The sequence below is a fragment of the Argiope bruennichi genome, chromosome X2 (genome assembly GCF_947563725.1).
Source record: "Argiope bruennichi chromosome X2, qqArgBrue1.1, whole genome shotgun sequence".
In the NCBI taxonomy this organism is placed as follows: Eukaryota; Metazoa; Arthropoda; class Arachnida; order Araneae; family Araneidae; genus Argiope; species Argiope bruennichi.
Genome location: NC_079163.1, coordinates 51233615 through 51253830, shown reverse-complemented (window position 1 = coordinate 51253830; position 20216 = coordinate 51233615). Strand labels below are relative to the sequence as shown.

The 20216-nt window shown below is 30.4% G+C and overlaps 2 protein-coding genes across 2 annotated transcripts; both read right to left on the bottom strand.

Moving 5' to 3' along the window:
* Positions 1–5771: 5771 nt before the first annotated feature.
* LOC129959766 (uncharacterized) lies at positions 5772–6731 on the bottom strand. Its single transcript, XM_056072659.1, has one exon. The coding sequence runs from the start codon at positions 6729–6731 to the stop codon at positions 5772–5774; it is 960 nt and encodes a 319-aa protein (XP_055928634.1).
* Positions 6732–17784: 11053 nt separating this feature from the next.
* LOC129959765 (uncharacterized) lies at positions 17785–18744 on the bottom strand. The gene has a single exon (XM_056072658.1). It carries the CDS (start codon positions 18742–18744, stop codon positions 17785–17787), a length of 960 nt encoding a protein of 319 aa, XP_055928633.1.
* Between the last annotated feature and the right edge of the window lie 1472 nt (positions 18745–20216).

Below are 20216 nucleotides of genomic sequence, written 5' to 3'. Positions count from 1 at the left end.
ATACAACAAAACAAAACTAACTTGCATAATTATAAAATAGAACATCCTTGATGACCTCATTTTTTGTTCATATGGTGTCAAAACTTCATTAATTTTTAATTTATGTTTTGAAAATTCAGTTTTATTTAATTACAAAATAAAGTTTTCTCTCTATGTAGATTACATATTCATTTGAAATTGTGTCACATGAAACGAGTTCCAGCAAAATTCACTTACTTGCTGGAATAAAAAACTCATATTCAAGACAGATTTCATATTTTTAATAATTGACGTTAATTACATTCTGCCTTTATATTTCAACATTTGTTTAAAAGTTCTATGAATATTTAAGAAATTATTATTATTTCCTTTTATTTTAGCATGATGAGTGATTTTAATAAGTGGAGACTTAGAAGTATTTTCTTTAATACAAACATTTCATGTGAACGGTAAAAGTAGAAGTAAAATATTAAAATGAGAATAATGAGATCTAATATTCTGTAGCAGAAGCAACAAGAATAAGGAATAACAATACATATAGAAAGTGATATGTAATTAGTAAATATTTATACATTTACAAAACAAAACATTTGTATGGGCTAAAGAAAAAGTATTTAAATGTTATTTTAATTGAATGATCTATAATTAATTATAATAGAAAATCTTTATAAAGCTGTGTTATGAAGTTTAATATCAATAGATAGATTCCTAAAAATTTATATTTTCATAAAAACCTCTTCTTTTTTAGCAGTTAGTGAATCACAAAATATTAGTTCTATCTTCCCTTTTCTGCTATAGTCTGTTTTGTTTGTTGCTTTTATTGATTGTTCTCCCATTTGTCTCACATGGGATGTATATAAAACTTTTTCTTTGAAAAACCTTGGTCATTGATCAAGGTAATTTTGTTTTAAAAATTAAATAAACATCTCAATATTTAAACCAATAAATATCATGGGAATGATAAAGGTTTCTATTTAAAAATAGTATAAAAATTTTTTGTTCAGTAGTTCCACCTTATGAAAATTTACTTAAATTTCACTTAATTTTTAAATGAAAATCTAATCCAAAAAAGCAGGTGGAGGCACTAATGCACAGATTCCTAACCTCCCAAATATATCTATTCTCAAATCTGGTCACTCTCAACAATTTGTTCTGTATATTGCTATTAGACACACAGATATTGAAACCTCCTTTCTCCTGGCTCATCTGTGGTAGACAATAAATCACTTTATTAATATTTTAATACATTAATTAAGATACTTTTAGATTTTAATATAAAAATTGACGTATAATATAAACTGAAATTTGTTATTTAATACACCATTTGTCCAAATATAATTAGAGACACACAATACTACTCTAAAATAATTTTCAACACTTTTCTGTTATATTGTGATATATTTAAAACCAATTACAATAAATAAATGGAAAAAGAAAGTAATAATGATATTTGTAATTCAAAGTAAGCGTAGGGACTCAGAAGGATGAAAAAAGCTAAGAGAAGTTATAATACAGTGACTCGCAATGATAAATTTAATCATTAAGAAGTATCCCTTAAATTAAGCAACAAGAAGAAAGGCCATTTTTTTTAAACTCAAGAGTTAAATGTTGAATGAAAAATCATCTATACTTTAATTACCCCTCAAGAGATTTAATGAGTGTTTTTCGAGATGATAATGCTAGACTCGTGTCTTCACTTATTTTGCATTTACATCACTTTATTTCTGCATTTACTTTGCGAGCATAAAATTAGTTACTCAGCTCATTTTCTTCAAATGCCTAGAATGTATCCGTTATTATATTAGAAATATTTTCCCACTATCAGCATTAAAATCTGATACTGTTTCATTGTATTTTGATGGCTATAACCCTTTTTGAAATGTTCAGAAGAGCCAGAACCTTTTCCACATAGGCTGGACTACGCTATCAGTAAAATTTTGCTCCCTATCCTAATGTGTTTCTTAGATAGAAATAAACAGGAATTCATTGTCAATATTTATGTTTCCAACTGTTCATCAAGAAACTAAAGACAAAAACCTGCAAGTAAACAGTATTTTCTTTAATACAAACATTTTAAGTGAAAGGTACAATCAGAAGAAATATTAAAATGAGAAAAATGAGATCGGACATTCTGTAGCAGCAACAGCAACAAGCACGAGAAATGAAAAATACATATAGAAAGTGGCAAGAAGAAAAAAAACATTGATTTTATACCGTAAGTTCATGATTTGTTGTATCATTTCTCGAATTCATGTACAAAGGTCCAAATTATAATTCATGTTACTTTTTTCTGATCCCTTTCATTAGAACACATTTAAATATTAAAGATAAGTGTTCATTAAATTTAAAAAAAACATTCAAAATATGAAAGAAAAACAAAAATATACACAACTGCTTCTTAATGTCTTAAGATTAGTTTCGCTCCTTCTTTGCATTTCAACCAAGTCCCTTTCATAACTTTTCATACTTATAAAAGGAAATGTGAAAAATGTTTATATTCAACTTGCAGTATTGCTAAAGAAATGCAAAACACATAAGGTCATAAAAAATTATTTTTAAAAATTCATACAATTAAATATTTACACACCAAATCCCAATCTCAGTTTTTTCGAAAGATAGATTAATTATTAAGTTCATCAGAGGGAAAGCAGATTTCATCCTGCATCGACATTAGTATGTAACACAGATATTAGATATAATTAAAATTCAAATCTAATAATAACTGAGTATACTTTTTGCGACATGCCAAAAAAAAAAAAAAAACCACTACATTTTAAAATACATTATATCTTAAAAAGCACTATTTTCAATCTTTAATCTTATAAAAAAGCTGAGAAAAGAATATACTGGAGTGAAAAACATAATCAGTCTTAATAACATACAGAAATGTTCGAATATTTCTAATGAAAAGAAAGTCTTAGATTTATTTTCTTTAATACAAACATTTTAAGTGAACAATACAATTAGAAGAAATATTAAAATGAGAATAATGAGATCGGACATTCTGTAGCAGCAGCAACAAGCACGAGAAATGAAAAATACATATAGAAAGTGGCAAGAAAAAAAACATTGATTTTATACCATAAGTTCATGATTTGTTGTATCATTTCTTGAATTCATGAACAAAGGTCCAATTTATAATTCATGTTACTTTTTTCGGATTCCTTACATTTGAACACATTTAATATGAACATAAAGTGTTGACTGAATAAAAAAAACTTGAAAATATGAAAGAAACACAAAAATATGCACACCTACCTCTGAATGTCCCAAGATTAGTTTAGCTCTGTAACGATTCGGTTATACCGAGGACTGAACAAGCATTGATTGGGTTTGTAGTCGAATAACATGACCACAAGACAGAAGTAATTACTTATGTCTCGTAGTTGTTAACTGGCTTATAAAACGTCACCACCCCTCGAGTGAGTCGGTGGTCAGACGAACGATATTTTGTCCTGTTTCTTGCTTTTGTTAGTGGGGTAATTGGCTGTTGCGTCTTACCCATTTTTATTGTCTGAATATTTATCAGCATTGTTTATTACCAGTTATATATTATTATTAATCATGATTTGGTGTATCATTTCTTGAATTCTGAACACAAAGTGGTAATGAAATAAAAAAAAAAAAAAACTTAAAAATATTACAGAAAAACAAAAATATACACACTTGCCTCTTTATGTCCTAAGATAAACTAAGCCCCTTTCATAACTTTTCATACCTATAAAAGGAAATGCAAAAAATGTTTATATTCAACATGCAGTATTGTTAAAGAAATGTAAAACACAAACACATTAGACCATAAATAATTATTTTTAAAAATTGATAAAATTAAATATTTACACAACAAATCCCAATCTCAGTCTATTCCAAGGCCCGCCAAGGTTAAAAAATTAAGTCCTAAGCGAACCGCACATGTATAAAGCGTCCACCCACACCTAAGAAACAGATATCCAAAACACCACCAAGAAAAAAACGAAGAACCAGGAAACCATCTAAAAAAGTTGCCAAAATCAAAAATACTGTAAAATTAATAAATCAAGCTGATAAATAATCAGCCAATAAATAAATCAAGCTGATAAATAATCAACCAAAAAATAAATAAATAAAGCTGATAAATATTCAGACAATAAAAATGAGTAAGGCGCAACAGCCAATATCACCATTAATACCAGCATTCAATAATACACAAACCAAAACTAACTTCAAATTACTAAAAAACGCTGGATAATCAGATTCTTTTGACTCGTAAAATAAGTTAGGATCTTTTATCACAAGTGGACACGTTTAAATTAAGGGTAAATAATATCTTAATTACTTCAAAGATACTTTTACTCTTTCAAATGAAAAACTCACATTTTGTATAACGAACACTCTATTCAAATTATTTACAAGAAGAAAGTAGAAGTTGTAGTTGTTCTCTTTTGACAAGAAACTCCGGGTTGAGTTGTATACAATTTCGCTCGCGTACGCAACACTCCTACCTTTTGAGTCTGAAATTTTAAAACTCAAAACTAAATTAAGATCAAAGATCAAGTCTCTTGACAGTTTTAATCCTGGAAATGTTAACCTGGTTTTCATTCTTAATAATCCATTTTGGTCAACAATATATTGGATATTTTTTAGACCTTCGTTCTTACCGGAAACGAATGATGTTTTTTTTACAATCAACACGATTTTTGTTTCTGCTTCCTTCAGTTTGTCAGGAGTCAGTATGTCTGTTACACGACAAGATTTTGCTAGTTTACTGTTTCTGCAAAACCTGATCATCCATGCATTAACTCGAACCAGCTTCTCAAATGACGAAAATCTTATTAAGAATTCTCTAATGTAAACTGACACAAACAGAGAAGTGACAACTGATTTTTTTTCTTTTCTGCATTGACGACATTCTTGTCAGGGGATAAATTAGACATGGGCCACAATTCTTCTTCCTCTGTTAACCAGGCTGGACCTTCCCACCATCTTCGAGCTATCAAAGTATTAACTGAACAGGCTCTCGAAGGTAAGTCAGCTGGGTTTATATTTCCTGGTACGTGATTCCATTAATGATATTCACTGACCGATTTAATTTCCTTTAATCGGTTCATTACAAACGTTGCCCATTGCTCATCATTTTTAATCCAATACAAACAGTTCATGGAATCTGACCAGTAATAAGCAGGTATGTCACCAAGTTCTTCTAAATCGGTGCAAATACTTTTAGCAAGCCTGAAGCCGATGCAACAACCCAATAGCTCTAATCTGGAAATGGAAATACTTTTTAGAGGTGCTATTCGTGATTTTGCTACTACTAAATGACAAGTAACTCCTTATTGGTTCACAGATCTTAAAAAAATGCAAGTAGCATAGGCTTGTTGACTAGCGTCACAAAATACATGCAAACTATGTTTTGAGTTCTTATGCCCCTGAATCCATCTTGGTATTTCTAGTTTGTTTAACTGATGTAATTGTCTGTCCCATTTTTCAAATTTATGAACAATTTCTTCTGGAAGAATATAATCCCAATCAGCCTTAATTTTCCACGTTTCTTGGAGCAATATTTTTGGAATTAAAGTTATGGGGGCAGTAATTCCAATAGGGTCAAATATTTTGTGACATTTTGAGAGAATATATCTCTTTGTTACTTTCACAGATTCACTCTGCGTGTCACTTCTGACATCAATTTTTAACGTGTCCCTTTCAATGTTCCAAAGAAAACCAAGAACTGGAACGTCTTGTAAGGTAAGAGAAGCATCTTGAGATTCATTACAATTGTCTTTTAAGGACTCAAAAGAATTGTATTGCCAGCCACGTCAATCAAATTTTCCGAGAGCCATGACTTTTGTGGATTCATTTATAAACTTTGTCAAGTCAGCTTCGCTTTTAACACTAGCCACACAATTGTCAACATACATAGATTTCTGTAGGTGTTGAGCTGTCATCTTGTAGCAATCAGAAGCTCCATCTAATAGGTGATTCAATGTCGCCCCTAAAAGGAATGGACTTGATTTGATCCCAAACACTACGCGGCAATGTCTGTAGATTTTGACATTATTTGATTGGTGGCAAGAATTATTTTGCCACCAAAGAAATCGCAGATAATCCTTGTCACTGTCATTCAGCTGAATCTGTAGAAAAGCTTTGCGTATATCGGCGATCACACCATACTTTCCAATACGAAACCTATTTATTAGGGATGGAATAAGTTCCACAAGGTTTGAACCTGTTATTAGGCAGTCATTTAAGGATGGACTTAATTTCGATTTTGCAGAACCATCGAAGACAGGTCTCATCCTTGTTGTTGAATTATCTTTTATGACAGGTCGATGAGGAAGATAGTGACACTTAGAGTCCTTGAGATCTTCACTATTTAACTCTTCAACAATACCTTCTTTCTTCCAGTCTTCAAAAACATTTTCATAGTCCTGTAGAATACCAAGATTTTTGATTCTATCAACTGTATTTTTCAATCTTTTCTCAGCAAGAGTTTTGTTCGAAGGTAGAACAGGGTGATCTTCTAACCATGGTAGTGAAACAACATATCTACCATCTCCATCTTGTTTAACAGAATTCAAGAACAGGTTTTCGGTTTCTTTCTCAATTTCCATTTGACTTTGTTTATTTGCAGGATCCAATATTCCAAGAGTGTCCAAACTCCAAAGATCACTAATGCTTTTATTGTTCACGTGTAAAGACAGTACTGTCATGTAGCTGTCATTTTTCACTTCATTTTCTAATTTTCCCATAAGAGTCCATCCAAGTAGCGTTTCCATTGCTACTAATCCGCAACTTTTCCAGTAAAAAGTTGACCGGCTATATCAGCACCTATCAACAAATGCACTGAAGACATTGAATCATAGAGACAGACTTCTTTGTCACTAAGAAATATTCCTTTTTCTTCAATCTCTTTGTTCCAAGGTCCAGAAGTCGCTGTTGGTATATCAATACATATTGTCTCTTGATCATAAGCTTCGAAAGAACACTGATAGTCCTTTTAAAAACTGTTTGCATACACTTTGTATAAATGATGTTTCTGCTTACTCTCTATACCACCAAAAAGATTGTGGATCATCTTCAGCTCTAATTGGTTCATAACTCAATTTAGAAGCGGTTGCTTTAGTTATGGAAGATTTTTGGTTGACTGTGTCAATTAACGCTCTCACAGGAAAATTGCCGTCATTACCATAAAGATATACTACTAAAGTTTGCAGAAGAACATCAGCTGAACAAGTTGGATTCGCCAAGGTATTGTATTTTTCCTTTGAATTTGCCACAGCCTTGTTGACTATTTTATCGGAACCAGTGGATTCAAAATGCTTCATTTCAGGACACATAACATTATAATGTTTTCTTTGACACTGGGAACATTTAATTTCATTTGTACACTGCCTTACCATATGTCCAATCCTGAAACATCGATAACAGCATTTCTTCTTTGCCAGCAAAGTTGTTTTTTCCTGTAAATCTAAATTCAAAGCAAGTTTGCAATTTTCACTTTCATGATTCTTTTCGTTGCAAAAAACACAATTAGTAGAGCTTTGACTTCCAGCAAAAAGCCCGGCAGCAGTGTGCATTGGTTTTTTTCAATGAGTAAATCTTAGGAACAGAAAACCCTTTCATGGCCAGACTAATTCGTTCTTCTCCGTTTTTCAAAAACAGCATTAGTTTTTCCAATCGGGATTCTTCTTTTTTATCACTGTAACTATTATTCCTTTGCTAAGCTCTGAGAACTTCCTCGGATAAACAAGATTCAACTAAAGGAAAGTGCATAGCTGCATATTTTTCAGTGGTTACTCCAAAACTTTCTAAAGCTCTAAGCTGTGTCTCAATCCAATCGTACAAAATAGGACGTTTTAACCTTTGATCCCTAGAATTCATAGAAATTGTTAACTTCAAAAGTTCCCGAACATAGAATTCGACAAGTAAGTCATCTCGTCCAAATCGAGATTTTAACGAGTCTATTGCTTTGTGATAATTTTCCTTTGAAGGTGGAAAACTTTCAACTAACTCTCTAGCTCTAGTAGAAAGCAATGTAGCTTGTACCAAATATTGAAGTTTATCAGCCTCGTCAATATTTGGGTCACTATCAATTTTACTAAACTGACCCCAAATTGGCAACCAGTCTTTGATTTCACCACCAAACTTTAATTCCAGTAAAGGTAACTTAAATTTTCTTTTAGAAATACTCTGAACAGAACTAGAGTCATCACTTTCTTCATAGTTATTACTTTCCTTTTTAAAAATAATGTTGATTCGCTTAATTCATCTGCAGCTTATATTCATCTGCAGCAAAAGTTTCAGCATCCAAGTCATCTGGTTTCGTTTCTGTTTCAAGCAACATTAAATTCATAATTTCATCATTCAGTACACAAAGATCGTTATAATTTTCGCCAAGTAGCTCAAATTCGGCCAATAAATCAAAATCGTCCGTTAAATTGGCACCATCTTTAGAAATCACATCATTAATAGTTATATAAACGTGTAAATGCTGAACGTGCAACAGTTCTTTTCTTTTTAAAATTTTCCATTTTTATCTTAAACAAATTCAAAGTACAATAAATTACTTAAATTCAAAATTCACTTGCCCTTTTCTCACTTATTATCCACATCAAATTATACAAGTACTGTCGCGGACGCCATTAGTTACGTTGTACCAGCATTCAACAATACACAAACCGAAACTAACTTCAAATTACTAAAAAACGCTGGATCATCAGATTCTTTTGACATTAGCATGAATTATTATTGAAGTTAACAGTAAAGATTTATTCTAAAATGCTCTGTTTAGAAGAATGAAATTAAATATTTTGCGGATTCATTGTCTGGATATGTTGCTGAATGCAACTCTCATAAGACATTTTTATACTAACCCTTTATTTATTGAGGGGGACTCTGAAAGCTCCTAATTTTTCTAAAGGCATATAGCATTGTGTTCTATATTTTGCGCAAAATTTAAGGTTTAATTTTTTATATCTTCCAAATTACGATTGAATTTTCAAATATTATTCTAATATTTGACATTTTAATGGTAAAAATAAAATATTTACATTACATCGGTCTTCATCGGGAATTCGTTTCAAATGTTGCAAGAGCAATTTATAATTAGTCAATGTTGATCTAATTTCTCATCAGAATGTTTGCTTCTATTTTACGCTGCTCTCTTACTGCTAACAGACGTATGTCTCTTTGCTCTAATTCTGCAATGGATCATGATGAATAACTTTAACAAAGGGAAAATGGTGATAAATAATTTAAGACAAAGAACAACAACAACAGCAAAAGAAAAACAAAAAATCAAGACGATTAAAAGTTCCAGACATTGCTTGTTTAAGTTAGAATTAACATTCACTTGAAGAAGCAGAGTCCGAATTTGTTAATTAACTTGTCTCTTTTTTTTTTCCCCTTCATTTTCTTAATTCATTATCAAATAATTTATTTGATTAAACACTTTGTGTAATATTGTTTATATATTTAAAGAAACATGTATAGTGGTACCTTACGTAATAAGCGAAATTCGTTCTAGAATCTTATTCGAAAAAATGCTACATCCTTGTTACGCACAAAAAAAAAAAAAAAATCTATCCAGAGAAAACCATGTAAAACAGGACAGTCTGTCCCATTACACACACACACTGCATTTTAATGCATGCCTTTTTTTTACAAGAAAACTGTCTAAAGACATTTGTCTTTGGATACGCTTCGAAATTTAGCGAAAATGAAGAATAGCATTATTCGTAAATTAATTAGAATGTGTATAGCTACTACCTTATAAGGGTGATAAGACAGTAACTTTCAGTATCTCCCTTATTTCACTGGAAGGCTGCTGCTCTGTTGAAGTTGTGATTTTCTTTTTTCTAGATCAAATCTAATACTGCAACTTCTTGCTGCAGTACAGAACACACCTCCATAAAGTTTTCGGGAGTTCTTTCTATATTCTTCCGTCAGCTCAATGATGTCGTGCTATCCATCTTTGGCCACATAATCATGACTTCTATTTTTAGGAATTTTTTTTCACTATAATCCTGTTTCTTTGTTACATTTTGTCGATACCACAAAACAAAATTATGATATCACACATCATAACTAAATCTTTCAATTATTGTTCACTTGGTGTCAAATCGTGCTTGGTTTTTAATTTCGCTAAAATTCAACTTTATTTTACTGCAACATAAAGATATCTCTTTACAGAGATTATATATTCATTTGAACTTGAAATAAAAACTGATGTTCAATACACATTTTCATTTTTCAATTATTGAAAAAAATTACTACCTGCATTTTATTTACAAAAATGTTTAATAATTATGTGAAAATTTAAGAAATTATTTGCAAATTACTATCATTTCATTTTATTTATAGCATGATAATTCTAATTTTTATTATTTGGAGGCATTTTTTTTTCAATTGATAGGTGTTTACTTTTATTTGGTTTTGTTAAATGCTTAGAATGAACTGCTCTCTTTTTTTAATGGATTTGATTAATTGTCACATTTTATATGATACCAAGTATCCTAAATGATTTACATGAATATTAAATTGGACTTTATGCCACTGATAACTTAAACAATCTGATTGATTTTGCTCCTGGGTCAAAATATTGGCCTAATATTATAAAAATCTGTTTAATTTTGATTTACTAAGAATTTGGAATATTTAATTTTTTGCACAATAAGGTTCTTTTTTTGATACATTTCGACAGATACCCCATATCAAAGATAATTTACTTAATTATTATACAACACATTTTCAGTGAATGTCTCGTTAATTCTTCATTTAGTGTGAAATCACATTTTGTTTTTAATTTCACTAAAATTCAACTTCATTCCATTGCAATATAAAATTTCTCTCTATGCAGATTACATAATCATTTGATTTTAGAATAAAAAACTCATGCTGAACACACATTTTCATTTTCCAATTATTGATTTAAATTACATACTGCCATTTTATTCACAAAAGCAATTAATAATTGTATATTTAAGTAATCAGTTGCAAATGATTATCATTTCCTTTTGTTTATAGCACGAAAATTCTGGGTAGTTTCAAGTTGAGGAAAATGTTTTCCATAAAAGTTACGGTTTGTATATTTTTCTACTAAAAATATTCTCCATTTATAAATTTGATTATCTGTTATTTTTTGTAATTAGATACCAAGGATAAGATACAAGAATATTAAAATGGAATTCATACCATTAATAGCTTAATAATTTGATTTATTTTGCTCATAAGCCAACAAATTGAACTTATTATAAAAATATATTTAGTTTTGATTCAATAAATATTTGATTTTTTTTTTTTTTTTTTTTTTTTTGCTCAACAAGGGGTTTTTTTTATATATATATATATATATATACATATTGAATAATACAACATAACAAAACTAACTTGCATAGTTATTATTTCGCACATTCTTGATGACCTCATTTATTGTTCATATGGTGCCTAACCTTCATTCAGTTTTAAATTTCTGCTTTGAAAATGTAGCTTTATTCAATTGCAATATAAAGTGTTCTCACCATGTAGTTTACATATTCATTTGATCTTGGAATAAAAACTGATGTTCAACACACATTATCGTTTTCCAATTATTGATATAAATAGCATACTCCCACTGTATTCAAACAACAGTTTAGTAGTTGTATCAATATTGAAGAAATTATGTGCAAATTATTTTCATTTCATCTTATTTACAGCACATACGAGTCAACTTTTCAATTTTTAATTTGAATTTTCTCTTCAAATTCAACTCAAAATTTCTCTTCAAATTATTCACGTGTTTTATTTTATGTTGTTAAATATTTAGAAAAAAATTTCTTCTCTCTTTTAATGGATTTGACGACTTGTTATATTTTATTTTATACCAAGGATCATAAATGATTTACACCAATATTAAATTGGACTTTATATCATTGATATCTAAATAACTTGATTGACTTTGCATCTAGGTCAATAGATTGAACTAATATTTTAAAAATATATTTAGTTTTGATTTACTAAGTATTTAGAATATTGATTTTTTTGCACAATAAGCTTGTTTCTTTATTACATTTTGATTAATACAACAAAACAAAACTAACTTGCATAATTATAAAATAGAACATCCTTGATGACCTCATTTTTTGTTCATATGGTGTCAAAACTTCATTAATTTTTAATTTATGTTTTGAAAATTCAGTTTTATTTAATTACAAAATAAAGTTTTCTCTCTATGTAGATTACATATTCATTTGAAATTGTGTCACATGAAACGAGTTCCAGCAAAATTCACTTACTTGCTGGAATAAAAAACTCATATTCAAGACAGATTTCATATTTTTAATAATTGACGTTAATTACATTCTGCCTTTATATTTCAACATTTGTTTAAAAGTTCTATGAATATTTAAGAAATTATTATTATTTCCTTTTATTTTAGCATGATGAGTGATTTTAATAAGTGGAGACTTAGAAGTATTTTCTTTAATACAAACATTTCATGTGAACGGTAAAAGTAGAAGTAAAATATTAAAATGAGAATAATGAGATCTAATATTCTGTAGCAGAAGCAACAAGAATAAGGAATAACAATACATATAGAAAGTGATATGTAATTAGTAAATATTTATACATTTACAAAACAAAACATTTGTATGGGCTAAAGAAAAAGTATTTAAATGTTATTTTAATTGAATGATCTATAATTAATTATAATAGAAAATCTTTATAAAGCTGTGTTATGAAGTTTAATATCAATAGATAGATTCCTAAAAATTTATATTTTCATAAAAACCTCTTCTTTTTTAGCAGTTAGTGAATCACAAAATATTAGTTCTATCTTCCCTTTTCTGCTATAGTCTGTTTTGTTTGTTGCTTTTATTGATTGTTCTCCCATTTGTCTCACATGGGATGTATATAAAACTTTTTCTTTGAAAAACCTTGGTCATTGATCAAGGTAATTTTGTTTTAAAAATTAAATAAACATCTCAATATTTAAACCAATAAATATCATGGGAATGATAAAGGTTTCTATTTAAAAATAGTATAAAAATTTTTTGTTCAGTAGTTCCACCTTATGAAAATTTACTTAAATTTCACTTAATTTTTAAATGAAAATCTAATCCAAAAAAGCAGGTGGAGGCACTAATGCACAGATTCCTAACCTCCCAAATATATCTATTCTCAAATCTGGTCACTCTCAACAATTTGTTCTGTATATTGCTATTAGACACACAGATATTGAAACCTCCTTTCTCCTGGCTCATCTGTGGTAGACAATAAATCACTTTATTAATATTTTAATACATTAATTAAGATACTTTTAGATTTTAATATAAAAATTGACGTATAATATAAACTGAAATTTGTTATTTAATACACCATTTGTCCAAATATAATTAGAGACACACAATACTACTCTAAAATAATTTTCAACACTTTTCTGTTATATTGTGATATATTTAAAACCAATTACAATAAATAAATGGAAAAAGAAAGTAATAATGATATTTGTAATTCAAAGTAAGCGTAGGGACTCAGAAGGATGAAAAAAGCTAAGAGAAGTTATAATACAGTGACTCGCAATGATAAATTTAATCATTAAGAAGTATCCCTTAAATTAAGCAACAAGAAGAAAGGCCATTTTTTTTAAACTCAAGAGTTAAATGTTGAATGAAAAATCATCTATACTTTAATTACCCCTCAAGAGATTTAATGAGTGTTTTTCGAGATGATAATGCTAGACTCGTGTCTTCACTTATTTTGCATTTACATCACTTTATTTCTGCATTTACTTTGCGAGCATAAAATTAGTTACTCAGCTCATTTTCTTCAAATGCCTAGAATGTATCCGTTATTATATTAGAAATATTTTCCCACTATCAGCATTAAAATCTGATACTGTTTCATTGTATTTTGATGGCTATAACCCTTTTTGAAATGTTCAGAAGAGCCAGAACCTTTTCCACATAGGCTGGACTACGCTATCAGTAAAATTTTGCTCCCTATCCTAATGTGTTTCTTAGATAGAAATAAACAGGAATTCATTGTCAATATTTATGTTTCCAACTGTTCATCAAGAAACTAAAGACAAAAACCTGCAAGTAAACAGTATTTTCTTTAATACAAACATTTTAAGTGAAAGGTACAATCAGAAGAAATATTAAAATGAGAAAAATGAGATCGGACATTCTGTAGCAGCAACAGCAACAAGCACGAGAAATGAAAAATACATATAGAAAGTGGCAAGAAGAAAAAAAACATTGATTTTATACCGTAAGTTCATGATTTGTTGTATCATTTCTCGAATTCATGTACAAAGGTCCAAATTATAATTCATGTTACTTTTTTCTGATCCCTTTCATTAGAACACATTTAAATATTAAAGATAAGTGTTCATTAAATTTAAAAAAAACATTCAAAATATGAAAGAAAAACAAAAATATACACAACTGCTTCTTAATGTCTTAAGATTAGTTTCGCTCCTTCTTTGCATTTCAACCAAGTCCCTTTCATAACTTTTCATACTTATAAAAGGAAATGTGAAAAATGTTTATATTCAACTTGCAGTATTGCTAAAGAAATGCAAAACACATAAGGTCATAAAAAATTATTTTTAAAAATTCATACAATTAAATATTTACACACCAAATCCCAATCTCAGTTTTTTCGAAAGATAGATTAATTATTAAGTTCATCAGAGGGAAAGCAGATTTCATCCTGCATCGACATTAGTATGTAACACAGATATTAGATATAATTAAAATTCAAATCTAATAATAACTGAGTATACTTTTTGCGACATGCCAAAAAAAAAAAAAAAACCACTACATTTTAAAATACATTATATCTTAAAAAGCACTATTTTCAATCTTTAATCTTATAAAAAAGCTGAGAAAAGAATATACTGGAGTGAAAAACATAATCAGTCTTAATAACATACAGAAATGTTCGAATATTTCTAATGAAAAGAAAGTCTTAGATTTATTTTCTTTAATACAAACATTTTAAGTGAACAATACAATTAGAAGAAATATTAAAATGAGAATAATGAGATCGGACATTCTGTAGCAGCAGCAACAAGCACGAGAAATGAAAAATACATATAGAAAGTGGCAAGAAAAAAAACATTGATTTTATACCATAAGTTCATGATTTGTTGTATCATTTCTTGAATTCATGAACAAAGGTCCAATTTATAATTCATGTTACTTTTTTCGGATTCCTTACATTTGAACACATTTAATATGAACATAAAGTGTTGACTGAATAAAAAAAACTTGAAAATATGAAAGAAACACAAAAATATGCACACCTACCTCTGAATGTCCCAAGATTAGTTTAGCTCTGTAACGATTCGGTTATACCGAGGACTGAACAAGCATTGATTGGGTTTGTAGTCGAATAACATGACCACAAGACAGAAGTAATTACTTATGTCTCGTAGTTGTTAACTGGCTTATAAAACGTCACCACCCCTCGAGTGAGTCGGTGGTCAGACGAACGATATTTTGTCCTGTTTCTTGCTTTTGTTAGTGGGGTAATTGGCTGTTGCGTCTTACCCATTTTTATTGTCTGAATATTTATCAGCATTGTTTATTACCAGTTATATATTATTATTAATCATGATTTGGTGTATCATTTCTTGAATTCTGAACACAAAGTGGTAATGAAATAAAAAAAAAAAAAACTTAAAAATATTACAGAAAAACAAAAATATACACACTTGCCTCTTTATGTCCTAAGATAAACTAAGCCCCTTTCATAACTTTTCATACCTATAAAAGGAAATGCAAAAAATGTTTATATTCAACATGCAGTATTGTTAAAGAAATGTAAAACACAAACACATTAGACCATAAATAATTATTTTTAAAAATTGATAAAATTAAATATTTACACAACAAATCCCAATCTCAGTCTATTCCAAGGCCCGCCAAGGTTAAAAAATTAAGTCCTAAGCGAACCGCACATGTATAAAGCGTCCACCCACACCTAAGAAACAGATATCCAAAACACCACCAAGAAAAAAACGAAGAACCAGGAAACCATCTAAAAAAGTTGCCAAAATCAAAAATACTGTAAAATTAATAAATCAAGCTGATAAATAATCAGCCAATAAATAAATCAAGCTGATAAATAATCAACCAAAAAATAAATAAATAAAGCTGATAAATATTCAGACAATAAAAATGAGTAAGGCGCAACAGCCAATATCACCATTAATACCAGCATTCAATAATACACAAACCAAAACTAACTTCAAATTACTAAAAAACGCTGGATAATCAGATTCTTTTGACTCGTAAAATAAGTTAGGATCTTTTATCACAAGTGGACACGTTTAAATTAAGGGTAAATAATATCTTAATTACTTCAAAGATACTTTTACTCTTTCAAATGAAAAACTCACATTTTGTATAACGAACACTCTATTCAAATTATTTACAAGAAGAAAGTAGAAGTTGTAGTTGTTCTCTTTTGACAAGAAACTCCGGGTTGAGTTGTATACAATTTCGCTCGCGTACGCAACACTCCTACCTTTTGAGTCTGAAATTTTAAAACTCAAAACTAAATTAAGATCAAAGATCAAGTCTCTTGACAGTTTTAATCCTGGAAATGTTAACCTGGTTTTCATTCTTAATAATCCATTTTGGTCAACAATATATTGGATATTTTTTAGACCTTCGTTCTTACCGGAAACGAATGATGTTTTTTTTACAATCAACACGATTTTTGTTTCTGCTTCCTTCAGTTTGTCAGGAGTCAGTATGTCTGTTACACGACAAGATTTTGCTAGTTTACTGTTTCTGCAAAACCTGATCATCCATGCATTAACTCGAACCAGCTTCTCAAATGACGAAAATCTTATTAAGAATTCTCTAATGTAATCTGACACAAACAGAGAAGTGACAACTGATTTTTTTTCTTTTCTGCATTGACGACATTCTTGTCAGGGGATAAATTAGACATGGGCCACAATTCTTCTTCCTCTGTTAACCAGGCTGGACCTTCCCACCATCTTCGAGCTATCAAAGTATTAACTGAACAGGCTCTCGAAGGTAAGTCAGCTGGGTTTATATTTCCTGGTACGTGATTCCATTAATGATATTCACTGACCGATTTAATTTCCTTTAATCGGTTCATTACAAACGTTGCCCATTGCTCATCATTTTTAATCCAATACAAACAGTTCATGGAATCTGACCAGTAATAAGCAGGTATGTCACCAAGTTCTTCTAAATCGGTGCAAATACTTTTAGCAAGCCTGAAGCCGATGCAACAACCCAATAGCTCTAATCTGGAAATGGAAATACTTTTTAGAGGTGCTATTCGTGATTTTGCTACTACTAAATGACAAGTAACTCCTTGTTGGTTCACAGATCTTAAAAAAATGCAAGTAGCATAGGCTTGTTGACTAGCGTCACAAAATACATGCAAACTATGTTTTGAGTTCTTATGCCCCTGAATCCATCTTGGTATTTCTAGTTTGTTTAACTGATGTAATTGTCTGTCCCATTTTTCAAATTTATGAACAATTTCTTCTGGAAGAATATAATCCCAATCAGCCTTAATTTTCCACGTTTCTTGGAGCAATATTTTTGGAATTAAAGTTATGGGGGCAGTAATTCCAATAGGGTCAAATATTTTGTGACATTTTGAGAGAATATATCTCTTTGTTACTTTCACAGATTCACTCTGCGTGTCACTTCTGACATCAATTTTTAACGTGTCCCTTTCAATGTTCCAAAGAAAACCAAGAACTGGAACGTCTTGTAAGGTAAGAGAAGCATCTTGAGATTCATTACAATTGTCTTTTAAGGACTCAAAAGAATTGTATTGCCAGCCACGTCAATCAAATTTTCCGAGAGCCATGACTTTTGTGGATTCATTTATAAACTTTGTCAAGTCAGCTTCGCTTTTAACACTAGCCACACAATTGTCAACATACATAGATTTCTGTAGGTGTTGAGCTGTCATCTTGTAGCAATCAGAAACTCCATCTAATAGGTGATTCAATGTCGCCCCTAAAAGGAATGGACTTGATTTGATCCCAAACACTACGCGGCAATGTCTGTAGATTTTGACATTATTTGATTGGTGGCAAGAATTATTTTGCCACCAAAGAAATCGCAGATAATCCTTGTCACTGTCATTCAGCTGAATCTGTAGAAAAGCTTTGCGTATATCGGCGATCACACCATACTTTCCAATACGAAACCTATTTATTAGGGATGGAATAAGTTCCACAAGGTTTGAACCTGTTATTAGGCAGTCATTTAAGGATGGACTTAATTTCGATTTTGCAGAACCATCGAAGACAGGTCTCATCCTTGTTGTTGAATTATCTTTTATGACAGGTCGATGAGGAAGATAGTGACACTTAGAGTCCTTGAGATCTTCACTATTTAACTCTTCAACAATACCTTCTTTCTTCCAGTCTTCAAAAACATTTTCATAGTCCTGTAGAATACCAAGATTTTTGATTCTATCAACTGTATTTTTCAATCTTTTCTCAGCAAGAGTTTTGTTCGAAGGTAGAACAGGGTGATCTTCTAACCATGGTAGTGAAACAACATATCTACCATCTCCATCTTGTTTAACAGAATTCAAGAACAGGTTTTCGGTTTCTTTCTCAATTTCCATTTGACTTTGTTTATTTGCAGGATCCAATATTCCAAGAGTGTCCAAACTCCAAAGATCACTAATGCTTTTATTGTTCACGTGTAAAGACAGTACTGTCATGTAGCTGTCATTTTTCACTTCATTTTCTAATTTTCCCATAAGAGTCCATCCAAGTAGCGTTTCCATTGCTACTAATCCGCAACTTTTCCAGTAAAAAGTTGACCGGCTATATCAGCACCTATCAACAAATGCACTGAAGACATTGAATCATAGAGACAGACTTCTTTGTCACTAAGAAATATTCCTTTTTCTTCAATCTCTTTGTTCCAAGGTCCAGAAGTCGCTGTTGGTATATCAATACATATTGTCTCTTGATCATAAGCTTCGAAAGAACACTGATAGTCCTTTTAAAAACTGTTTGCATACACTTTGTATAAATGATGTTTCTGCTTACTCTCTATACCACCAAAAAGATTGTGGATCATCTTCAGCTCTAATTGGTTCATAACTCAATTTAGAAGCGGTTGCTTTAGTTATGGAAGATTTTTGGTTGACTGTGTCAATTAACGCTCTCACAGGAAAATTGCCGTCATTACCATAAAGATATACTACTAAAGTTTGCAGAAGAACATCAGCTGAACAAGTTGGATTCGCCAAGGTATTGTATTTTTCCTTTGAATTTGCCACAGCCTTGTTGACTATTTTATCGGAACCAGTGGATTCAAAATGCTTCATTTCAGGACACATAACATTATAATGTTTTCTTTGACACTGGGAACATTTAATTTCATTTGTACATTGCCTACCATATGTCCAATCCTGAAACATCGATAACAGCATTTCTTCTTTGCCAGCAAAGTTGTTTTTTCCTGTAAATCTAAATTCAAAGCAAGTTTGCAATTTTCACTTTCATGATTCTTTTCGTTGCAAAAAACACAATTAGTAGAGCTTTGACTTCCAGCAAAAAGCCCGGCAGCAGTGTGCATTGGTTTTTTTCAATGAGTAAATCTTAGGAACAGAAAACCCTTTCATGGCCAGACTAATTCGTTCTTCTCCGTTTTTCAAAAACAGCATTAGTTTTTCCAATCGGGATTCTTCTTTTTTATCACTGTAACTATTATTCCTTTGCTAAGCTCTGAGAACTTCCTCGGATAAACAAGATTCAACTAAAGGAAAGTGCATAGCTGCATATTTTTCAGTGGTTACTCCAAAACTTTCTAAAGCTCTAAGCTGTGTCTCAATCCAATCGTACAAAATAGGACGTTTTAACCTTTGATCCCTAGAATTCATAGAAATTGTTAACTTCAAAAGTTCCCGAACATAGAATTCGACAAGTAAGTCATCTCGTCCAAATCGAGATTTTAACGAGTCTATTGCTTTGTGATAATTTTCCTTTGAAGGTGGAAAACTTTCAACTAACTCTCTAGCTCTAGTAGAAAGCAATGTAGCTTGTACCAAATACTGAAGTTTATCAGCCTCGTCAATATTTGGGTCACTATCAATTTTACTAAACTGACCCCAAATTGGCAACCAGTCTTTGATTTCACCACCAAACTTTAATTCCAGTAAAGGTAACTTAAATTTTCTTTTAGAAATACTCTGAACAGAACTAGAGTCATCACTTTCTTCACAGTTATTACTTTCGTTTTTAAAAATAA